Source organism: Hydra viridissima, unplaced genomic scaffold, assembly GCF_058129835.1.
Source record: "Hydra viridissima isolate aposymbiotic clone 2 unplaced genomic scaffold, HvirCarnegie_v1 scaffold_6, whole genome shotgun sequence".
NCBI classification, from domain to species: domain Eukaryota; kingdom Metazoa; phylum Cnidaria; class Hydrozoa; order Anthoathecata; family Hydridae; genus Hydra; species Hydra viridissima.
Window position 1 is genome coordinate 1,187,021 of NW_028324305.1, and position 21,293 is coordinate 1,208,313.

General features: G+C 30.2%; 3 protein-coding genes across 4 annotated transcripts in view; all 3 read right to left on the bottom strand.

The window, feature by feature from the left end:
• Positions 1 to 9,120: 9,120 nt before the first annotated feature.
• Positions 9,121 to 10,938, bottom strand: LOC149886539 (uncharacterized). Its single transcript, XM_090091164.1, has 4 exons — positions 10,822 to 10,938; positions 9,858 to 10,678; positions 9,618 to 9,740; positions 9,121 to 9,271 (listed from the first exon to the last, which is right to left on the bottom strand). The coding sequence occupies exons 1-3, from the start codon at positions 10,853 to 10,855 to the stop codon at positions 9,648 to 9,650; spliced, it is 948 nt and encodes a 315-aa protein (XP_089947290.1). The 5' UTR covers positions 10,856 to 10,938; the 3' UTR covers positions 9,121 to 9,271; positions 9,618 to 9,647.
• Positions 10,939 to 13,387: 2,449 nt separating this feature from the next.
• Positions 13,388 to 15,957, bottom strand: LOC149886540 (uncharacterized). Of its 2 annotated transcripts, none has more exons than XM_090091166.1 (4): positions 15,853 to 15,957; positions 14,954 to 15,723; positions 14,639 to 14,777; positions 13,388 to 13,870 (listed from the first exon to the last, which is right to left on the bottom strand). In XM_090091166.1, exons 1-3 carry the CDS (start codon positions 15,884 to 15,886, stop codon positions 14,670 to 14,672), a joined length of 912 nt encoding a protein of 303 aa, XP_089947292.1. In that variant the 5' UTR covers positions 15,887 to 15,957; the 3' UTR covers positions 13,388 to 13,870; positions 14,639 to 14,669. The 2 variants fall into 2 exon arrangements, with proteins under 2 accessions (XP_089947292.1, XP_089947291.1); XM_090091165.1 differs by having other exon boundaries at positions 13,423 to 13,870; positions 14,903 to 15,723.
• A 5,037-nt stretch (positions 15,958 to 20,994) lies between these two features.
• Positions 20,995 to 21,293, bottom strand: part of LOC149886541 (uncharacterized) — a 2,399-nt gene continuing 2,100 nt past the window's right edge. The window contains exon 4 of the mRNA XM_090089796.1: positions 20,995 to 21,293. This exon is cut by the window's right edge and continues 216 nt beyond it. The gene's annotated coding sequence lies outside the window, so the exon portion shown is untranslated.

Sequence of the window (21,293 nt, forward strand, 5' to 3'; positions counted from 1 at the left end):
ATTTCTGTTGTTGAGTCATGTGAAAAAATATTTAAATTCATTAGTGGTAAAGATTTTAAAAAACCAAAAATCACCTCTGACCGAAATATAAAGCAGAAAATGATTCATTGTGTAAAAAAATTAATTATGATAAAAAAAGGACTTGATATTTAAAGGACTTGATAGCCATGACATAGAATATTGGACTGTTAATGAAGATCTACATTCTAGCTAGCTTGTTAAAAAGATAAGTGAATATTACTTTAAAATTCGAATGTTTAGATATGCCCAGGATTATACCACTAAAGTGCTAAGGAAGTCATCAATTGGATAAAGACAACAAACGAATAAATTATTGTTATTTAAGGGTTTATAAATATTTAATTTTAAAATATAAAAAATTAAAATACATTACGATGTTTTCGTTTAAAGTTCTAAATGCAAATATGTTTTTAAATATGTTTTTTAATTTGTGGCTATTAAAATAGCCGCTTGTTTTAGTTTGTAAGCCAATACAATCCTCTTTGACCAATACAAATTTATATTGGCTGTAGACTCATCGCATTTATCATCTCTTAGCTAATCATCTTTAATTCCAACTTTAATCAAAACTTTATAATTGCAAATTTCCTTTCATTCGACTTTGATCCACTGAAAGCTTTTGCCCGATACAGTACAATCTCTCTAATTCGAATCTCCTTAATTCGAAAACCTCCGTAATTCGACTAAATGTAAAGTCACCGTGACATGCGCTTAAGAAACTCTTTTGTTTAACTTTCCATAATTCGAATCTCTATAATTCGAAAACCTCCGTATTTCGATTGGATTTTTCGGACCCTTTAGTGAGAATCTCTCTGTAAATCGATTTTTTTATTTTCTGACGTGTAAAAAGCTCGTTAACCGTTGAGTTCTTTTTTCAAATTTCGAATGTTTTGAGTTTTTGAAAAACGATTAACGTGAATTATCTTTTGTTTAAAAAACGTCATGGCATCAAAGAGACCGCATGAAGAAACCAATTTAAAGCAAAAACACGATGTTGTACTAGAATTGGAGAAAGGAAAAACAAATAGAGGTTTCGAAAATCTTTGATATTCCACCAAACATTCTTTTAACCTAGAAAAAGAATAAAGATAAAATCTTTGACGCTTTTCGTCAAGGAAATTTGGCTAAACGGGTGAAGGTTGATACGTATTATCATGTCAACAAAGCTTGACTTAAATGTTTCATACAAATGAGCTTATATTCAAAAAAAGGCGATCTACAATTACTGAGTTTTTTTTTTAAATAAAAAAGTTTAAAACACATAATCTCTTGCATTTAGGCCTAAGAATCACTATTTGTTTGTTTTTTCATCTCTATTTGTAGTCTGACCAGAATATTTGAAAAAAAAAAATCAACTTTCTATAATTCGAAAATCTCTCTAATTCGAACTTTTATTTTTCCCCATGAAGTTCGAATTAGAGAGATTGTACTGTATAATAATGGCCTCCAACATATTACGCAATATTATTGGCTTCACTAAAAACGGCGAAGTTGCATATCTAGGTAATATCTTTATATCATTGTTAATGTATTGCTTTTGTAAGCTAAAAGATCAATAACTTGTTATTCTCAAAATGGCGAATAGGGTTTTTAGTGGGATTTTTTAGTGGGAATTAGGGTTTTTAATGGGATTTTTTAAAACTTTGACTTCGAATTAGAGCCCTTTCCGTTGATTTTCAAGTCTATGTTTTTATATTTTTCTGAATCAGCATGAAATTCTCTATCAAATTTAATTATAAAAAAAGGGGGTGGGGGTGGGTGGGTGCGAAAGTGCAGTAGCGCCAACAAATTTTACCTTTTAAATTTAAATCAAAGTACTTTCCATTAAAAATAACGATTTTTATTTTTGATACATGCAGTCTAATTTAAACTTCATGTTAAACCGGTCGACTTATACACCAAACTTTACGGTAAGCTTATTAATAATGTTTGTTTAATCGACTTTGGTCTAGCTTTTTCCTGAAAATTCCTGTCTGTGTGATTCCTTTCCGTGTCAAAAAAAGCTTCTATGAACATAATTTTCTTAACGTATTCTTTATCAAGAGATGATCTTCTTTCTGTAATTTCGAAAAATTTTCATCATTAAATCAAATCTTATTTCGAGCCGACTCAGGGGCTGTTTATATGAAAAGTGGGCTAACGGGTGATAACTAAAAATCCGGACGTAAACGTTAATGTTATTTCGTGTTAAAATAAGTTTACATAATAATTAAAATATATTTATTTAGCTCACATTTTCTTTTTTCAGAAATACATAAAAAGTATTTGAATCAATCATTTTAAAATGAAAGAAAGCCTGGAAGTGGTCGTAGAGCCAAAAAAAATGCCAAAAAGTAAGGTTTCTAAGCTTAAAACCATGTTTGACCATCAAGATGGTATTTCACAGAGGCAAGTAGCTCGTAAATTCAGTATTTCGCTACCGTATGTTAATAAAATACTCAGAAATCAGTTTGCTATCAAATGTTATAAAAAGCAAAAGATTCCAAAGCGAGATGAGCAAATGATGCTAAGAATTCGAACATGCTGCAGTCGGCTTTACCAAAATTACCGAGACTTTTGAATGGATCATTGACGATGAATCATATTTTACTTTAAATCAAAGTGCGATTAATGGAAATGCTAATTACTACTCCAGTGATACTTGTTGACTCCATTGAATGTAAAATACAGCCAAAAAGAGAAGTTTCCAGAAAAAATAATGGTCTGGATCGCTATTTTGGCCAAAGGTACCTCAAAACCATATTTTCGAGAATCTGTCAACACTATCAACCAGTTTATTTACTAAGAGCATTATGTTCAAAAGGGACTTGTCCCGTTTATAGAAGAGCATCATTTAAATGATAATTTAGTGTTCTGGCCAGATCTTGCATCTGCTCATTATGCCAATAGCGTATTGGAATATTTAAAGGCTAAAAATATTGAAATTGTACCAAAAATATATAATCCGCCAAATTTATGCGAATGCAGGCCCTTTGAAAATTTTTGGTCAATATTGAAAGGTCTTGTGTATAAGAATAATTGGCAAGCAAGAAAACTTTCACAACCTAAAGAAAGAATTAAGTATTGTTTGACCAAAGTTGATCCTAATGTTATCCAAGAAACAGCTAGTCGCACCAAGAGTTTGATTGACCGTGTCAGACGAGTTGGAGTGATTGAATCAAATTGAATATTGTATTGAATAAATTAAATAATTCTCTATAAAATGCTTTTTTTACTTTTATAAAACATTAAAAAACGAGGAAGTTATGATCCTTTAAACTTTGTCCGGATTTTTAGTTATCACCCGTTAGCTCGTTTGCAGGGTTAGCCCGTTTACCGAGATCTTGACATCGTCTTTATTTCAACTTAATTTTATTTAGCGTTAATATGATTAAGAGAGCTAGCCCGGCAAGTGAGATCTCACTGTTTTTACCGAGATCTCCGCAAACGGGCCAGCCTTTGTCCAGTTAAATAGCCCCTTATTCTCTTTTTTTTAAAAAAAAAATTTGTTTATATTGCGAGGTCCTTTAAAAAAATAGAAAGGCAGGGGTGGGGTGGGGGCGAGGGCGGCGGGGTTACACCCGGTGCATTGCACAGTGTGTCATTTTAACAATCTAGGAGGAAAAAATTCATTTTTTCAACTTAATTTAAAGGGTCTATTTGTATTATATTTCGATAGCGAATAGCCCATAGTATTAAAAACTGAACCAGATTTTTTTTTTTTTAAAGAATTCTACAAGTCAGTAAAAGATTTTCATTAAAAGCTGAAAACATTTACGTTAGGAGGCGATTGTAACAATCCTTATTTCGAAATCAAATAATTTAAAATGAAGTTTCAGAAGCGAATCGTTTACAATAACTAAAAGTATTTAGTTATGGGTACCATTGCCGATGGAACAAGTACTCGTGCTTATAGTGGATGCCTCTCCACTCAACAGTACCAACAAATTCGGGAGCTGGAAGCTTAAATTGCAATCTGCAGCGTGCAAAAGTTTATAAACCGCTAAATTTTTCAAGTTTTTTCGTCATAACTTTTTGACTTTTCACTGAAAATGAATGAAATTTTCAATAAATGTTCCTATAATTTGATTACATAGTAAAATTCACTCAAAAAAATGATAACTTGTACCGGAAGGGAGTAATTCAAATTTCATTGAAAACATAACCGTGCAAAAGTTTATAAACAATTCCATGCCCCATTAAGAAAATCAAAATTTCATTAAGAAAAATGTATTTATATTAAATTTAATTTGCTGGAGATTATATTTAACTTAAAATTGAATTTTAAAAAAATGGGAAACCCAAAGGTATCGTCAAGAGAAAAGAAAATTTTAATAATACTTGCTGTAGAGAAGGATTCCTTGTAACAATTAGCATACTAGTAAAGAGATATAGACACTTAAAAACAGGCATCGCTCAGGCAGGTCAAAGATAACTACAGAACATCAAGATAGAACTTTTGTTAAAAAATTAAAACAAGACTCCCAAAGAAGTGCTGTCGAATTAAATAACATTTTGAGAAATAATTGTGGTGTTAAGTGCAGCGTAGATACTACAAAACGTTTCTGCGTCTGCTTGATTTGTTTGGTGCTTGTCCTTTCAAGAAACTTTAAATATTATAAAATAATCGCTCAGTCCAAATGAAATTTGTAAAAGGTCGTTCGGATTGGATTTCAAAAGAACGCTCAAAAGTCTCATTCAGTGACGAATCAAAGTTTTGTATGTATGGTAACAATCGTATCAATTACATAAGACGTCCGAAAGATGAAAGATTTGCTCCTAAGCATCAAATACCAACAATTAAGCATGGTGATGGCAATGTAATGGTTTGTGGATCTTTCAGTTGTGATTCTATTTGTCCACTTCATCGCATTGAAGACATAATGGATCAGAATTTATATTTAGATATAGTCAAGAATGCTATGCTGCCCCATGGAATAGACAAAATGCCTGGTAGTTTGATTTTCCCGCAAGGCAACAATCTATAGCACCGTGCAAATTCTATTAAAACTTTTTAAATTTTTTTTCAAAATTCCGACTTTGGTTTGGGCTTCTCAAAACCCAGATTTAAATCCAATAGAACATCTTTGGGAATATTTCAATCATCAATTGAAAGGCGAAAAACCGACCAATAAAAATCATTTATTCCAGGTGCTTTCGGATTGTTGGGCAAATATCCCCATAGATGTTCTTATCAACTTAGTTGACTCTATATGTTGTTGTTGTTAAGCAATATTAAAATCTAGAGATTATCCAACAAAATGCGTGGTGTGATTAAAAAATGTGTGGTGTGATTAAAAATTGTGGAGGAATTAATAAAATAAAATCCGATGCCTGTTACCCATCATAAAGTTTTATTTTATGGCAGAGCTATTATGGAATCGTGCATTCTTTCATTCGGACAATATACTGAAGAAGCCCAAGAGGCTAGAAACAAACACAACAGTGAGTTTAGGGAACATTTTACGAGGAAAAGATCACCAATGAACACAAATACTGGTTTATCAACAGACTGCTAAGTACTTCAGATCAGATTATAGCAAGTTTGAGAGCCCGAAAACTAAGTGTATTAAAATGAATCCTGAATTTTTAAATTTATTAGAAGATAAGAAAATTGAGGCAGCTTTAGAAAGTGACAACTCTGTGGACACATTAATGATTCACTGGATGTACATGTTATCGCCAGTGACGCCAAATAACTTAGTAATCAAAATGTGTTTTTTTGTTTAATTGTTAAATATAAATTTAAATGTCTCTTTCATAAAACTTCTTTGATTTTTGAAATTAAAATCTAAAACCCTTAAATTCTTTAAGTTTGTTCTGTTTTATAAATTTCAAAAAATGTTATCTATGCTAATTATATTTTTATTATTTTGCATTTTTATGATTACAATATCTATAATTATACTTTAAATAAGCAAAGTTATAGTCTATATTTGAGTTTGGAATTTTTTTCTTTCAAGATTGTTAAAATGACAAACTGTGCGTCCGCACTTGTTCACCGTACTGTTTAATAAGAGTTTATTGAGCTTGTTCAACCACCTTGCTTAAAATTTAGTTATTATTATAAAAAATATAACATTAAAAAAAAAAATATCCTTAATGAATGTCCGTGTTGCTCAAGTACCTACTTGGAGTTTTTAAGTTGGAGAGATAGAAGATTAAAAATTCATTTTGTGTGAATTTTTAAAAATCAATTTTTTAATTGATTGACCATTTCGGCCTCGACATCACAGAATATTTTAAGGTGGTTTTGATTTAAAATCTGTCATTATGGAGGATCACCAAACAAGCGAGATATTCTATTAAAACTAGAAAAGTTTGGTCAACTTTTGTCATTAGGAATAGTTAAAGTTTGATAATTAAATTGTAATTAACGAATTAACAAGAGCCTAATTGGCAAGTTTTTGTTTCTTTTTTGATTTTTCTTCAAAGTTTTTTTATTTTCCTAATATATATATATATATATATATATATATATATATATATATATATATATATATATATATATATATATATATATATATATATATATATATATATATATAGGGGAACCCGGAGTAAGACGGGATACTTAAGCAAAACAGTCAGATTGGGACACGGAGACACCTATATATTTCCCCTTATTTTACTGATCATGAAGCCATATGTATATCCTGTATGATTCCGTTGTAAACATAGTAATATATCATCCACCATAATGGCTAGCTTCAATATGGCAAAGGTCCTGAAAATCCCATCTTGCCCCAGGTATAGGGGTAAGATGGGATACCCATCCCATCTTACCCCAATCACCAGGGCACGATGGAGTGACACAGAAATCCCATGAATAAAAATGATGCTAAATTACATTAAATTAATAAAAGTGAAAAAAATTGAAATGAGTGCCAAATTTAATCTCTATTGGCATATAAAAGTATGCTACGTATGGGCATATTGCTATAGCCTATTGCCCAGAAGGCAGAAAGTATTTATTTATTTAACATATGCAAAAGAAAAAAGCACAGAAAGTGAATTTCAGAAAGTGGTAAACTATGTAAATATGTAGTGCATGGAGCAAGATGGGATACACTTATACCATCTTGCCCCAAAGGCCTTATACCATCTTGCCCCAACTGGTGTGATGATAAGTTAGCAATGTTTTCAGTAACAAATGCCGTGTAAGCTCGATTAATTTATCACAAATTCAGTCATATAAGTTAGCATTAAAGAAACGAGTTGCAGGTTCAGCGAAAACTTACTTCTTTATATTTTATATATTTTTCTCAGTTTCATCGCATTTTACATCAAACATCTAAAAATTAAACTTTTTCTAATATTTTTTCAATGCGTTTAAAACTTTCATTCTCGTTGTAGTCAAAACATCACGTGATCAAAATTTCACAGTCTGGTACCTTGCCTTTTCCAAAACATGCAGATGATGTAGCGCAAATTCATAATCCCGTCTTGCCCCAGTATCCCGTCTTACCCAGGGTTCCCCTATATATATATATATATATATAAAATTTTGACGAAAATCCCAAATATTTATATATTAGGGATCAAAAATAATTGATCGAAAAATTTGTGCTAAACTGATCGATATAAGTAAATCTTCATTTAGTGAACTAAATGAAGTTTTTAACCAGGGAGAAGATGGAAATACTTTATCAAAGGTACGGTGGGAGAAATGGATTTTCTGAAATACTCTAAGGATGCAAGGATCACTCATTGCTTGTGAATATCTTTCCTAAAACATAAAAAGAGTCAAGAATTAAGAAGCAGTAAAAAAAAAAGCTCTCTAACTTTTTTCCTGGAGCAAAGAAATAAATATTCTTAACCTGCCATCAATAGAAACATGTTTTTTTAAAATGCTTTCAACTCCACATCTTTAAGCGATCCTAAGACAAATGGGTTTTAAGAATCAAAAGCTCTGTACGCTTTTTCTTGATTCTTAGCAAGAAAAATTCCTTAGTAAAAGATCCTTTGTCTTACGTCTCAAAGCGAATGTAAATAAGTGACTATATCGGATTTGGCTTTATTTAGAACATATTAGAACACATTAGTGACGAGGACATACCGGTCAATAGTGTTTTAGATTAGTGCCAGTCTTTCTCCTGCTGAACATAAAAATACCGATATACGTTAATTCGTTAATTGAGGGAGTTTATTTCGTTCTTTTGAATCTCGCTTCAAAAAGCAGGAAAAAAACCCGTGGAGTTATATATCGTTTTTTCTTTCACAACTGTCTTTTGGCAAAAAATACTGATCCCTATTGAATTTTGCAACAAAGTCATTCGAGCTATTGATGCAACTTTACAGATTGCGTCGTGAAAAATGACTGTTGCTTTAAAATAGGCACCAGAAAAAGCAATATTTCCGGATCATAAGCCAAAACCACAACGTTTCTTCCGAAACCTAAATAGTTTTCACTTTAAAAGACTGCCCAAATGACACTTATATCTAAGATTAGATTGAAGCCGTGATCGGACCTGATGGTGGATTTATTGATTTAATATTAAAAAACGCTTTTATCTTTATTATCAAAAAATTTTACAAATCTAGTGGAATTCCAAAACAGTTGGAAAGCAAAATGGGAATCCAGCTTGCAGATAAAGCTAAAAATCTTTAGGAAACAAATATTTTTTTTTGAAAAAACATTTTTTAAAGTAGTTTTGCTAAAGTTATTGGAGGGCATATCGTTATTTCCAGTGCAAAAAACAGATTTCGAATTTCTTCAGCTAATTAATTTGATTAAACTCACTACTAGGTTTGCAAGGCAACCCTGTTTTAATAAGGTTAGCTTTTTTACAAGGCTTTCCATCGTTTATATATTTTTTGTAAACTCTTTCCGTCATATTGCAGTGAGAATTCTAAATGTTTTAAGAGTACTTTTAAATCATTATTGATTATTTAGCCTGATTGTTTTAAAATGTATTTTTAAATGATCACGGTTATGTTTAAAGCAAGATTAGGTGTACTTTTATTCAGAAAACAATTTTAAAAACCTTTCTATTCATTCTATTCATTCTATTCATTCTATTCATTCTATTCATTCTATTCATTTTTGAACAGAACTATTTATGAAACCATCTTTGATATTGTCATCAGATGGACGCATAGATAAATGACAATAAAAGCTATTCTTTTAATGTATTAGTTAAATATAGTTCAAGTTCTTTACTCTTAAGTAGGATCGAATCAGTTCTGATGTTGAAGCTTTAGTCAAATTACATCACCAATATTTGTCGGTTTTCGTGACGGAGAATTTACCGGCGAATATATATTTTTACTAGAAATAAGAAAGAACATTTGTTGTAGCAAGTATTGAATAATTTCATAGGTGAATAAATTTTAAACTGGGCTAAGTATTAAACCTTTTAAGAAACACTATATAAAAAAAGTTATTTGCGTTTAAATTAAAGATTGAAGGAGCATTTAGCAAAACTGAAAACTAAATTATGCTTCAAACCGAAAAAAAAAAAAATTTTTTGCGAAAGAAAAACTTTAAAACAGTTTACAAATCAAAAAAGTGTTCAAACGCAAAAAACGGGGGTTTGTAACTCCGTTATGGTGATCTAATTTATTTGCAAACAACTAATGACGAGTGAATTTTGAATAAAATAACTTAAACTCACCTCATTATATTCTCGAAAAATTCCGCTGTACTAAGCGTTTGTACCACAGTTCCCATTTATTTGAGAATGTTGCTTTGTAATGATAAATGATTGCAAAACACCTTTCAACTTCTTAATTTTCATCTAAAATATAAAAATAAATTTTCAACGCATTAAATATCAAAATGTGCAGTAGAAAGTCAAAAAAAAACGATCAAAGTATGAACAAATTTTAATGGTTTTTAACTTTCATTCTCAAACCTGCTGTCGGACGCAAGCAAACGTTATAGGAAGCAATATTGATAAAAATATTATAATTGCCCAAGCCGGAAAGCTGGAAGATTCTTCTGGCACGACTTGGTTTCCATTTATTTTAAAACTGTTTGAATCTATTTTATACTCGTCGATAGAGTCGTTGAGCTTTCCTAAATATCGAATCAGTTTTATTTCGGTGTCTTTTTTAAGTTCTTCGTCCGTAACTTTTACTTTGTCGCTGTCGAATAGCAACTGAGCTTTCACAACAATACTCCCTTCCTCAAAATCGTTAATGATGACTTTGACAAAGCCTTGAATGCTTTCCATTAAAAATGTGAGACTTTTTATTATTTTATATTCGAGTATTTTAAATTCTTCAGAGCTTTTAACTTTTAATTCTTTAGTAAAATTCCCCTTCAACTTCATTTCTAAAGATAACAGTTTGTTTCTAGAGGGTGGAATCTCGAACGGTTTTATTTGAAGTGAGTTTGGTAAAATGGTATAATTGTATTTTGATTTTTTGGAAAGTTGCTGGGATTTTGCCAAAACTTCTTGTTTAAGAATACCATCACAGTAGGGTCTTTGAAAAAAGAGATTAAACCAGTACGTCACAGAGTGATTTGTTTTGATAAGCTTTAAGTATTTCAAATACAAGTAGTTTTCGCTGGTATTATTCTGAAACTCAAACGATAAAACTTCCCCAATCTCATTTTCCAGCTCAGTTTCGTTTTTTTCTGTTGCAAAACTGACGTTGATGTAGCATTCAAGCGCACATGGATTTAATGGAGGAATTGTGGTTGGTGTTGATTCCAAAGCTGCTGCAAATGCTAAAAAAAACGCGATAATTGAAATTTTTGATATATTTAACTTTTGTTTCAAAAAATATTTACGAAAAAACTCCAAAATATACTTTTTGGACCGTTAAAAAAAAAAAGATTAAAATTGTAACAGCAGATATATAAATACATACTAAACACAAACGATAGAAATCCGACTAATAGCATTGCATATAGTCCGATAAAAATAATGTAAATGCTTGTGCAGTTTCGTAATGTAGGGGAGATTATGAGGTCAGTTTATATAGAAGAGAGCTAATGACAACGGTGTTGATTTCAATTGTTTTGACAGAATACCCATTGTTTAATTCTTTTATTTTTCTGATCGTCTTTATTAAGGTTTATAATTTATGCAAAGCGCTACCAAAAACCTTCGCAAAAATCTTTTATGCGTTAAATAAATATAAAAACGAATAACAGAACGTTGATAAGTTTGTTTTTTCACATTTTTGCAAAAAATACTTCATAAAGTCGCTCGAGTCTTTATCATTTGCTTTTTCTAGAAAGATGAAGATGAAGATGAAAATTCAAAGGAATAATTGTTAAAAATCTTATATTAAGCTTAAATGCAACAGACACGATTAAAACCTTTTTTACATTTGGGAAATTTATGTTTAGTAAACTTTGTTAATCACCGATATTTTTAGAAAATATTTTATGAAAAATTGAAAAATGATAAATAACCAGAAAGTCTTTTGAAGAGTGGAAATATCTCTGATTTTTTAAAAATGCTCTTTAAAAATGTAAAGTGAGGGTATCTCTCTCCGCTTTTGGACAAAAAGTGAAAATATAGCAGTAAAAATGTAGAGAGAAAGAGTTTCAAGTTATCATTGATTTTTTACATTTTTGTTCATAATATAAATTTAACTTTAACAATACAAAACTCACAGACTTTGGTATAACGCACGTGATCATTTTTACAAAAGTTTGAAGCCAACGCTCATTTTTCATTAAAAAATGTTTCCAGTTACGTTAAAAAGAAAAGCGAAGCGGCAAAAAAAATATAACGAAGATGGCTGGAACATTTCTGAGCGCAGTTTACAAAGTCAAAAATAGTTTAAAAGAACAAGGATATGTCAAACGCAAGTCAGGGAGAAAGTTTTTAGTTCGTCATATACCCAGTGCCATCGAAATCCGAATTGACATGAACCCAATCAAGATGATGAGAAGGAAGGTAAAAGACATCAATGCTTCTGAAGCAACAATGAGAAATATAATAAAAAATGAATATGTGACAGATCAATATTCAGAACCAAAACGTTACTTTTTAGTGTCCGCCTAATGACACTCAAACTGGAATATTTTGAAAACATTCCCTTTAAAAGACTGTAAAACTGACTGTCTGAGTCCATGAACATTAATTCAAAGCACATCTGGTACAAAGCACATCTCCCTCTTTTTCTGATTTAAAATCTTTCAATTTTTCAGCGTTGAAGTCCAAAACCTTTACATATCAGCATCGCAACATTGGCGCCCTCAAAGCTTCCATCATTAATCAGTGGACTGAAATGAAATATGTAACACTCTTGTCATATGGTAAAATCTTCACCCCAGGAATGAAGCTCTGATCGCACCTGATGGTGGATACATAAAATCTTATAAAACCCTTTTACTTTTTTAGTTTTGTTTTTCAAAAAATTTTACTTAATTGATGATTTTAAAAATAAAATAAATTCCGAAAAAATGAAAAAGTCATTTTCTACGACGCAGTTGGTCGATATTGAAGTTGCAAATATAAAAAGCTTGCTTTCAAAACTAGTGGATTCCCCAGACAGTTGGGAAGCGAAATGGAAAAAAGCTATGCTTATGTGCCTAGCCTGCAGATACAGCTACAAAAGTTTAGAAACAGTAATACCACTACCAGAAAAAGAACATGATTCCACGATGGGGATACACCTGGTGAAATGTGAATAAAATGAACATAGCAGGTCCACTGAGAATCCCCTGAAGAAGACAAATTCTGAAAGAAAATTTCTTAAGCCGTCATAGGTGATGTTAATTGGAAGGCTTACAGTTCTTTTCAGTGAAAAACAGATTTATAATACCTTCAAATTTGTTTAGAACTGGCTAAAGATGTCAGAGGATGAATTGAAGAAAAAATTAGCTAAACTAGCGGAGAAGTATTTTAAAGAGATCTGTTATGAAAACCTTGTGCAGGAAATGAGATTTTTTTGGATCAACATCCCAACTTTGATAGAAAAATATGGATGCAATAAAACTGTGAAGTACTTTGGCAAAGTAAAAATTAAAACGTATGTTCCTAAATTTCAGTGTCAGTTGTTCGTTTCAGCGCCAGCCACAGCCATCATCAGCAGAAAATACATGTAACATGTTTAAGCTCATCAAAAACTCCCTCACGTCCACCACAGGTCATGCTTACCTAAATAACATGGCTAAGCTCTCTATTAGGTCTGCAAGACAACCCTGTTTTAGCAAACTTACTTAACTTGCTAGGTTTTCTATAATTTATATGTTTTCTGTAGACTATTGCCTGCATTTATTAGTGAACATTCAGGTAATGAATGATAAAGCGTCAATGGTTTAAGTGTATTTTTAAATGACTAACGATCACGGCTATGTTTCAGAAGAGATTTGGTGTACTTTTACTCAGAAAGCAATTTGAAACCTTTTTAGTCATTCTATTCATTTTTGAACTGAACTATTTACGAAACCATCTTTGATATTGTCATCACAATAAGCAAATTGATAATCTCTGCTTTCATAAAGTTTTTAAATCATCTGTAAAAACTATGAATTTTACATACTAAATACTTAAATATCGAAGTAATTTCACATACCTAAATATTCAAATGTCTAAATAATTCCACGTAAGAAGATCATATATAGAACTGGTTATGTTACAATAGATTATCGCAAAGGAGTTTATAAAAGTATTATAAATTTGAAATCATTGATTATAAAAGTTTAGAAATATCAATGGAATTTTTTTGTCAAGCGAATTTTCTTAAGAAGAGAATTTAGGTGGCGATCAACGATTTTAGATGGACGCATAGATAAATGACAATAAAAGCTTTTCTTATAATGTATTAGTTAAATATAGTTCAAGTTGTTTACTTTAAAGTAGTATCTAATCAGTTCTGATGTTAAAGCTTTAGTCGAATTACATCACCGATATTTGTCGCTTTTCTTGACGGAGAATTTACAAGCGAAAGCATCTTTTTACTAAAAATAAGAATGAGTACATACATAAGCAAGCGTTGAATAGTTTCATATTTTGAACTGGACTAAATATTAAACATTTTGTTAAATAAAAAGACGTTTGCATTTAAGTTAAACGAATATATTAAAGGTTGAATGAACTTTTACAAAAAGTGAAAAAAACTATTCTTCGAAAGAAACAATATATAATTAGATATATAATATATATAATGATAAAATATTATATATATATATATATATATATATATATATATATATATATATATATATATATATATATATATATATATATATATATATATATATATATATATATATATATATATATATATATATATGTTGAAGAAAAAGTTTCCAAATTAAAAAAATGCTCAAAGGAATCATGCTAAAGTAAAACCACACAATGTTTTTCAATTTTTTTAAACAAAAGTTTGATAATGAAAGCCTATTTAAGAAGCAGATGTAATAATAGCTGGTGGCTTCTAAAAATATTGCCATTGGTTTTAAAGAAAAAGATTTATTTTAAATGTTTTTTATAAATAATATTATTTCTATTGTTAAATATTTGACCAAATTTTCAAATCATAACTGACCCCTATAATTTTAAATTATAACTGACCCTTTATGCCAAATGAACGACTAGGCAAGTTCTTATCCACGCGAGTCCTGTGTCCTGTAGTTTTGCAAAGCCCTTTCAAAATTTAATTAAATAAAAAATCTAGGTCAATTAAAACGAAATAAAAAATATTGAATAAAATAAGATAAACTTACCTATTTTCTCAAAAATTTGCGGCTGTACTTTCTAAGCTTTTTTACCACAGCTTCCATTAGAATTAATTTGAGAAAGTTCATCCGTTATTTGATTTGTAATGAATGATTGCAATGCAGTTTTCAATTTCTTAATTTTTATCTAAAAAATTACAAGAAATTTTCTATGTGATTAAATGAACAGTTAAAAGATGAACAAAGAATGAACAACACACAGTTAAAAAACGATCAAAGAATGAACAACTGTAAATGGATTTATTCTCAAACCTTCTGTATGAACCAAATGATGATTAAAGGAATTAATAATATTAGAAATACTATAATTGCCCATGCTGGAACATTGGAAGATTCTTCTGGCACAACATGTTTTTCATCTATTTTAAAGCTGTTAATATCTACTTCATACTCGTCAATCGTATCATTTAATTGTTCTAGATATCGAATCATTTTTATTTCGGTATCCTTTTTAATTTCGTCGTCCGTAACTTTTACTTTGTCGCTGTCGAAAAGCAATTGAGCTTTCACAACAATACTCCCATCCTCAAAACCGTTAATGATGACTTTGACAAAGCCTTGAACGTTTTCCATTAAAAAAGAAAGATTTCTTATCATTTTGTATTCGAGAGTTTTATACTCTTCAGAGCTTATATTTTTCAATTCTTTAGTAAAATTCCCCTTCAACTTCAATTCCATAGATAACAGTTTGTTTCGAGACGGTGGAATCTCGAACGGTTTTATTTGAAGTGAGTTTCGTAAAATAATGTAACACCATTTTGGTTTTGGGAAAAAATACTGTGATTTCGTCAAAACTTCTTGTTTTAGAATACCATCGCAGTAGGGTCTTTGAAAGAGAAGATTAAACCAGTATGTCACAGAGTAATCTGCTTGAGCTGATAGCTTTACGAATTCCAAAAATAAGTAGTTTTTGCTGATATTTTTAAACTCAATTGATAAAATTTCTTTTATCTCATTTACCAGTTGAGTTGAGTTTTTTTCTGTTGCAAAACTAACGTTGATGTAGCATTCAAGCGCACATTGATTTAATGGAGGAATTGCAGTTGGTGTTGAATCCAAAGCTGTTGTAAATACTAAAAATAATTTATGTTTTTCGTACCTTTAGTTTTTGTTACAGAAAAAGTGTACAAAAAAATTCAAAACATGTTCCTCGGACCGTTAAAATGAAATGAGTAAAATTGTATCAGACTGTAAATACATACCAAGCCCAATTGATAGAACTCCAATTAAAAGCATTGCATATAGTCCGATAAGAATAATATAAATACTTGTGCAGTTTCGTGATGTCGAGGAGATTATAAGGTCAGTTTATGTTGAGGACATCTAATGACAAAGATTTAAATGTTGATTTCAATTGGTTGTTTTGTCAGAAAACCCATTTCAATTGGTTGTTTTTTCAGAAAACCCATTGTTAGTCTTTTTTATTGTTTTGATCGTCTTTTATAAGGTTTATAATTTATGTAATCGCTACTAAAAATCTTCGCAAAAAATCTTTTTTGCGTTGAATAAATATAAAACTAGTGAGAGATAGTTAAGTTTGTTCTTCGCGTTTTTAGCTGAAGAAGATTAATAAAGTCACAGATTTTTTTTTTTTTTGTTTTTTTTTCTAGAAAGATGAAGATGAAGATGAAAATGAAAAATGGAAACAGTAACTAATTTCATATCAAGCTTAAACTTTAACGAACACGTTTAAAACCTTTAGATGAGGGAAGTTTAAGTTTAGTAAACTTTGTAAATTACTGATATTCCTTGAAAATATTTCACTGAAACTTGAAAAATGATAAGAAAGTCAACAGGTATTTTAAGGATTAGAGTTTCTCAGACTCCACCGTCTCGAGAAAAACTGTTATCTATGGAATTGAAGTTGAAGGGGAATTTTACTAAAGAATTGAAAAATATAAGCTCTGAAGAGTATAAAACTCTCGAATACAAAATGATAAGAAATCTTTCTTTTTTAATGGAAAACGTTCGAGGCTTTGTCAAAGTCATCATTAACGGTTTTGAGGATGGGAGTATTGTTGTGAAAGCTCAATTGCTTTTCGACAGCGACAAAGTAAAAGTTACGGACAACGAAATTAAAAAGGATACCGAAATAAAAATGATTCTATATCTAGAACAACTAAACGATACGATCGATGAGTATGAGGTAGATATTAACAGCTTTAAAATAGATGAAAAATAAGTTGTGCCAGAAAAATCTTCCAGTGTTCCAAGTTTCTCAGACTTGTTAAAACACCCCCACCCCCACCCCAACCCCATCTACCTTTTCGCAAAAAGTGAATACAAAGCCGTCGAAATGTAGGGGGAACGAGTTTCAAGTTATCTTTTATGCATGCTTTTAACAAATTAACAGAAACGTTCCCTTGATTCTGTGTGCGTGCGTTTGTGTATGTATAAGCTACGACTCCGTCTCTACAACTCTATAAACTGCACTCATTGCAATTTGTACATATCTTGGTATAAAACTTTATTCTATTTTTTTAAACTGCGAAAAAAAAACCCAACATATTAGAACTGTTAAGCAATATCCTACAAGGTATAAGAGCAACGATGTTTTAGAAAACGCCGGTACCTTACGCTTCCTTTTTAATTGCTCACCGGTACCGGTGTTTTAGAAAACAGGTTTTGTAAAAAACACCGATACAGGTGAGCAATTAAATTTAGAATTAAAAACTTCCAACTTTTAATAAAGCAATATTTACGCTCTGTTAAAATGTTGCACAGTGTTAAATAATGTGAAATTCATGTTTAAGCATATAATTTTATCTACTATGCAACAGACTAGTACAAATTGAAAAAAGTGCATTGAAGTTTTGCTATTCTAAAAGCTGGGTGAAAACCAACGTAACTCTCAAAAAATTGCTACATCTGCATGTTGGTCCATTCCGAACGTCTAATATATCCCATGATGAACCTGTCTACTCAAAGCTATAGGAGTTTGTTGCAATTCGAATAAATGGCATATACAAATAATCATTTTATCCAGGAGTCTCATATCGATAATGTTTCATAACAAGAACAAGCACCCGTTACTTCCAAAGACTCGTTCTGTACACATAGTCAAAGTTATGCCAAGTGCCTTAAAATAGGCGAGCCCGGTATGGGTTTTAACTTGGTAATGAATAAAACAGAGTAAATACCAGTCCCATCTTTTTTAATTAGATTAAAATAGACTTTCAAAGCGAACTAGAAGTCTCTTTCGTATTTAGTCCAACCACGTGTCCGCCCAAGCCGCATGAGTTGAAATCAAGTCAGTAAATTGCGCAAAAAATGAACTTTGCTGAGCACTATGTAATGTGTTACGTAATTTATACTTCTCATGATCCATAAAAACTCCTTAAATACTGTTATAAAAGAAAAGTTCAAACTATATTTACAAAGATTTCGATTTAAAAGCTGTTAATAAAAGGAAACAATGTAAAGTGAATAATTTCAACCATTTTACACGATTGCTTCCGAGGAATTCTATTACCTGCGTTTTGTGAGGGCGTTGTTTTAAATAATGTGCGTGTGTGGTGAAGAGTAAGCGTCTGCGTCTCGTTATTTTTTTATTCGAGACGAGACGAGGCGATCCTAAAAGCTTTGTCCCGATTAGCGATAAATATCGAGACAATTATCAATTTTCAGTTGAAATCCGGGACAATACCGAGACTAGACGAGATGTCCCGGACAAAGTAGGAGCTTTACAATTTCCCGGAGCTTACATCTTTTTAACGGAGCATAACGAGACATAACAAGACATACTAGCTAATCCTTAATGTAAAAATTTAGTAATGAATTTCTGGCAGAGTTACCATTATTTATTTCAGCTGCTACTATTAATATTGTTATACCATTTATACAAACACAGCAATATTAATGGTAGCAGCTGAAATCAGAGAAAAAAAAACTATTTTTAGGATAGTATTTATTTTTTTCCACTAAAATATCGTGCAAGAAGGGAATAAATATGTATCCAAGGGCTAAGTTACTGATTGTTTGTCGCTGAGGTCAGTATTCACTTCTAATGCAAGAGTTTGTTTTACACTCATATTTAAGGGAGAGGTTTTATCCAAAGTGTCTTTAACTTTTTTGATCTATAAAACATTTGATTTTTTTTAAAAAGTGTTCTTCTTGCAGAGACTAAAAATAGAGCATGAAGTTCAACACCAAGTACATTTATTTTTTCTCTTTTGCTTTGCTCTCCAAAAACGACCCGTTGTTTATGGGGTTTCCCAGAGCCAAAATGGCTACTTTTATCGGTCTTAAGATTTTCTTGAAGCCATTGGTTTTCTTTTTCTATAAAAGAATCATAATTTCTACTACATTGTTTTAGTTTTTTGAAATAAATGTATCTAAAGTATGTTCTCTTTGCTACTCTCTTCAGTTTTATATGATTTTGTTAAGTAAATCCCTCCAAAATCGTAATTTATCCAATCCTAATTCACGTATATTCGCGATAAGATCTAATCTTTATTTTACTAATATATATATATAAGAAACATTTTTGAGTACTTTATATAATTTTTCACTTTACACTGTTTAACATTTTATGCTATTATTTCTTTGACAATTATCAAATTAAGTTTCCTATAATGTTTAAGTAAATAATGCTACTTGTATATTACAGGAAATACTGAAGTTGTTAAGTAATGCTATTTCAAATATCTAACACTTCTTGAATAGTAAATCATTATTCAAATAAAAACATTTTAACAAATTTCTAAGTAGCATATGATGACAAAAATATATTTCTTGAAACTATATTTGATATGTTAAAACAAGTCATACAATTGAAAAAATCAAATTCAAGAAATACAAATGTCAATGAGTCCATAAAAACCTTGTTTTCCGCCATTTTCATTTGCTTTGATTTAACAAACTACTGTTTAAAAATGGCGGAAAACAAGGTTTTTATGGGTTTATTGACATTTGTATTTCTTCAATAACTCCCTATACCGCTGGTGACCGCAGCAATTCCTTTATATTCTAAAAGTAAAAGTGTTAATAAACTGAAAAAAAAAAGTATCTCCTTGGAACTCGGTGGAACATTTTTTTTAGCTGGTATTTAAAACAAAAAATATGTATTCTATATTATTTTAGAAAATTCTTCTAATTTGAACAATAAAAATCAGGATGCAATTTTTTTTATCCAATACATTTGAAATATATAAAGTTAAAAGATTATCTTAAAAGTAAATATAGACTTTAATTTAGATTGAAAGGTCTCCATTTTTACAAAGTAAAAATCTCATTTTTTAGATTTCTTTGAAAATGGTATTAAAGTTTTTAACTTCTTTTAACCATAAAATATAAAATATAAGTTTTATGAAAAAACTGTTTTTACTTTTTAAATAAATGATCATTTTCATTTAATATAATTTTAAAAAGTGCACTATATTTACAAAAAAGTTGTGAGGGGTTTATTTTTTTGTTGTTTTGAGTTACTGTGACGTCATTTTCTGGCTAGCAAAAAATTTTCTTCACTGCTAAGGTAATAGAGGAGATATGGGTTTGAGGGTTAAATGAAAGGAATGCGGAGGTTGGGGTTGCTTCGTAAAAAAAAACAAGAAAACAACGAAGATTAGTCGCTGAAGTTTTTTTTTTTTAAATTTCTAAAACTTTTTTCTTTTTTCTTATAAAGTTAAACTTAAAATCTCAAAAAGTAACATGAAAAATAAAAACTAAATTTTTATTACAACTGACATCGGTTCTCCCCCCCCCCCTCCCAATGAAAATTACACCTGGAAGGTTCTCATAGATTTCAAAATGATCTATAATCTGAAATTCTGAAATCTGATAAAACTAAAAACATCCGAATCTTTTAAAGTTGTTAAATACGTCACCAAATACATAGATATTTGGAAACACGCTTCAAAAAATGATTCCATTAAAAGAAAAAAAAACTATGCAATTCATAGATGGTGTGCCGAAAAATGCTGCATACTTTAATAGATTTAAAAATCACTTAACTTTTTGCGGTAGAACTTTTCCGAAATGGCTTTGGGTTTCCAAAAATTAGCGATGCTTTCAATATTTTTGACAAAGTTTTGAAACTCTTTCTTTCGAAATATTGCGATAAGAAAATTATCTTTCGAAATATTGGGATAACAAAATTAGCTTAAGAAAGTTTGTAATACTGATCGTTTTGCTTTGATCTTTTTATACTTAAAAAATCAAACGTTGAGGTTGATATTTTAGCTTAACCCTATATATAATATTCTACAAACTCGATTCAACTACATTTCCATTAAAGTATGAACCCGATATATAATATTCTGCAAACTCGATTCAACTATATTTTTATTAAAGTATGAACCGATTTACATTTAATTTCAGAGTTGACACGGAGAAAAATCCAATAGTTCGATTAACAAAAACCTTGTAACACTTGTAACATCAGCAATATTTGTCATTTTTTCTTACCGGGTAATTTACAGATGAAATTATTTTTTTACATTTAGTTACTTGTGACTTTAAAAAACGAACATGTTTACATATTTTAAAAAAGATTAAATATTGAGGTTATAAAATAAGATAAAAAAAAATTTAATATTTATATACAGCGTATAAACTTTTATTAAAAGTTATTGGAAAAATGCAGCTCTAAAAAAAAAGTTTTCAACTGAAATGCTGGACATCAAACGCTACATTTAGAAAATCT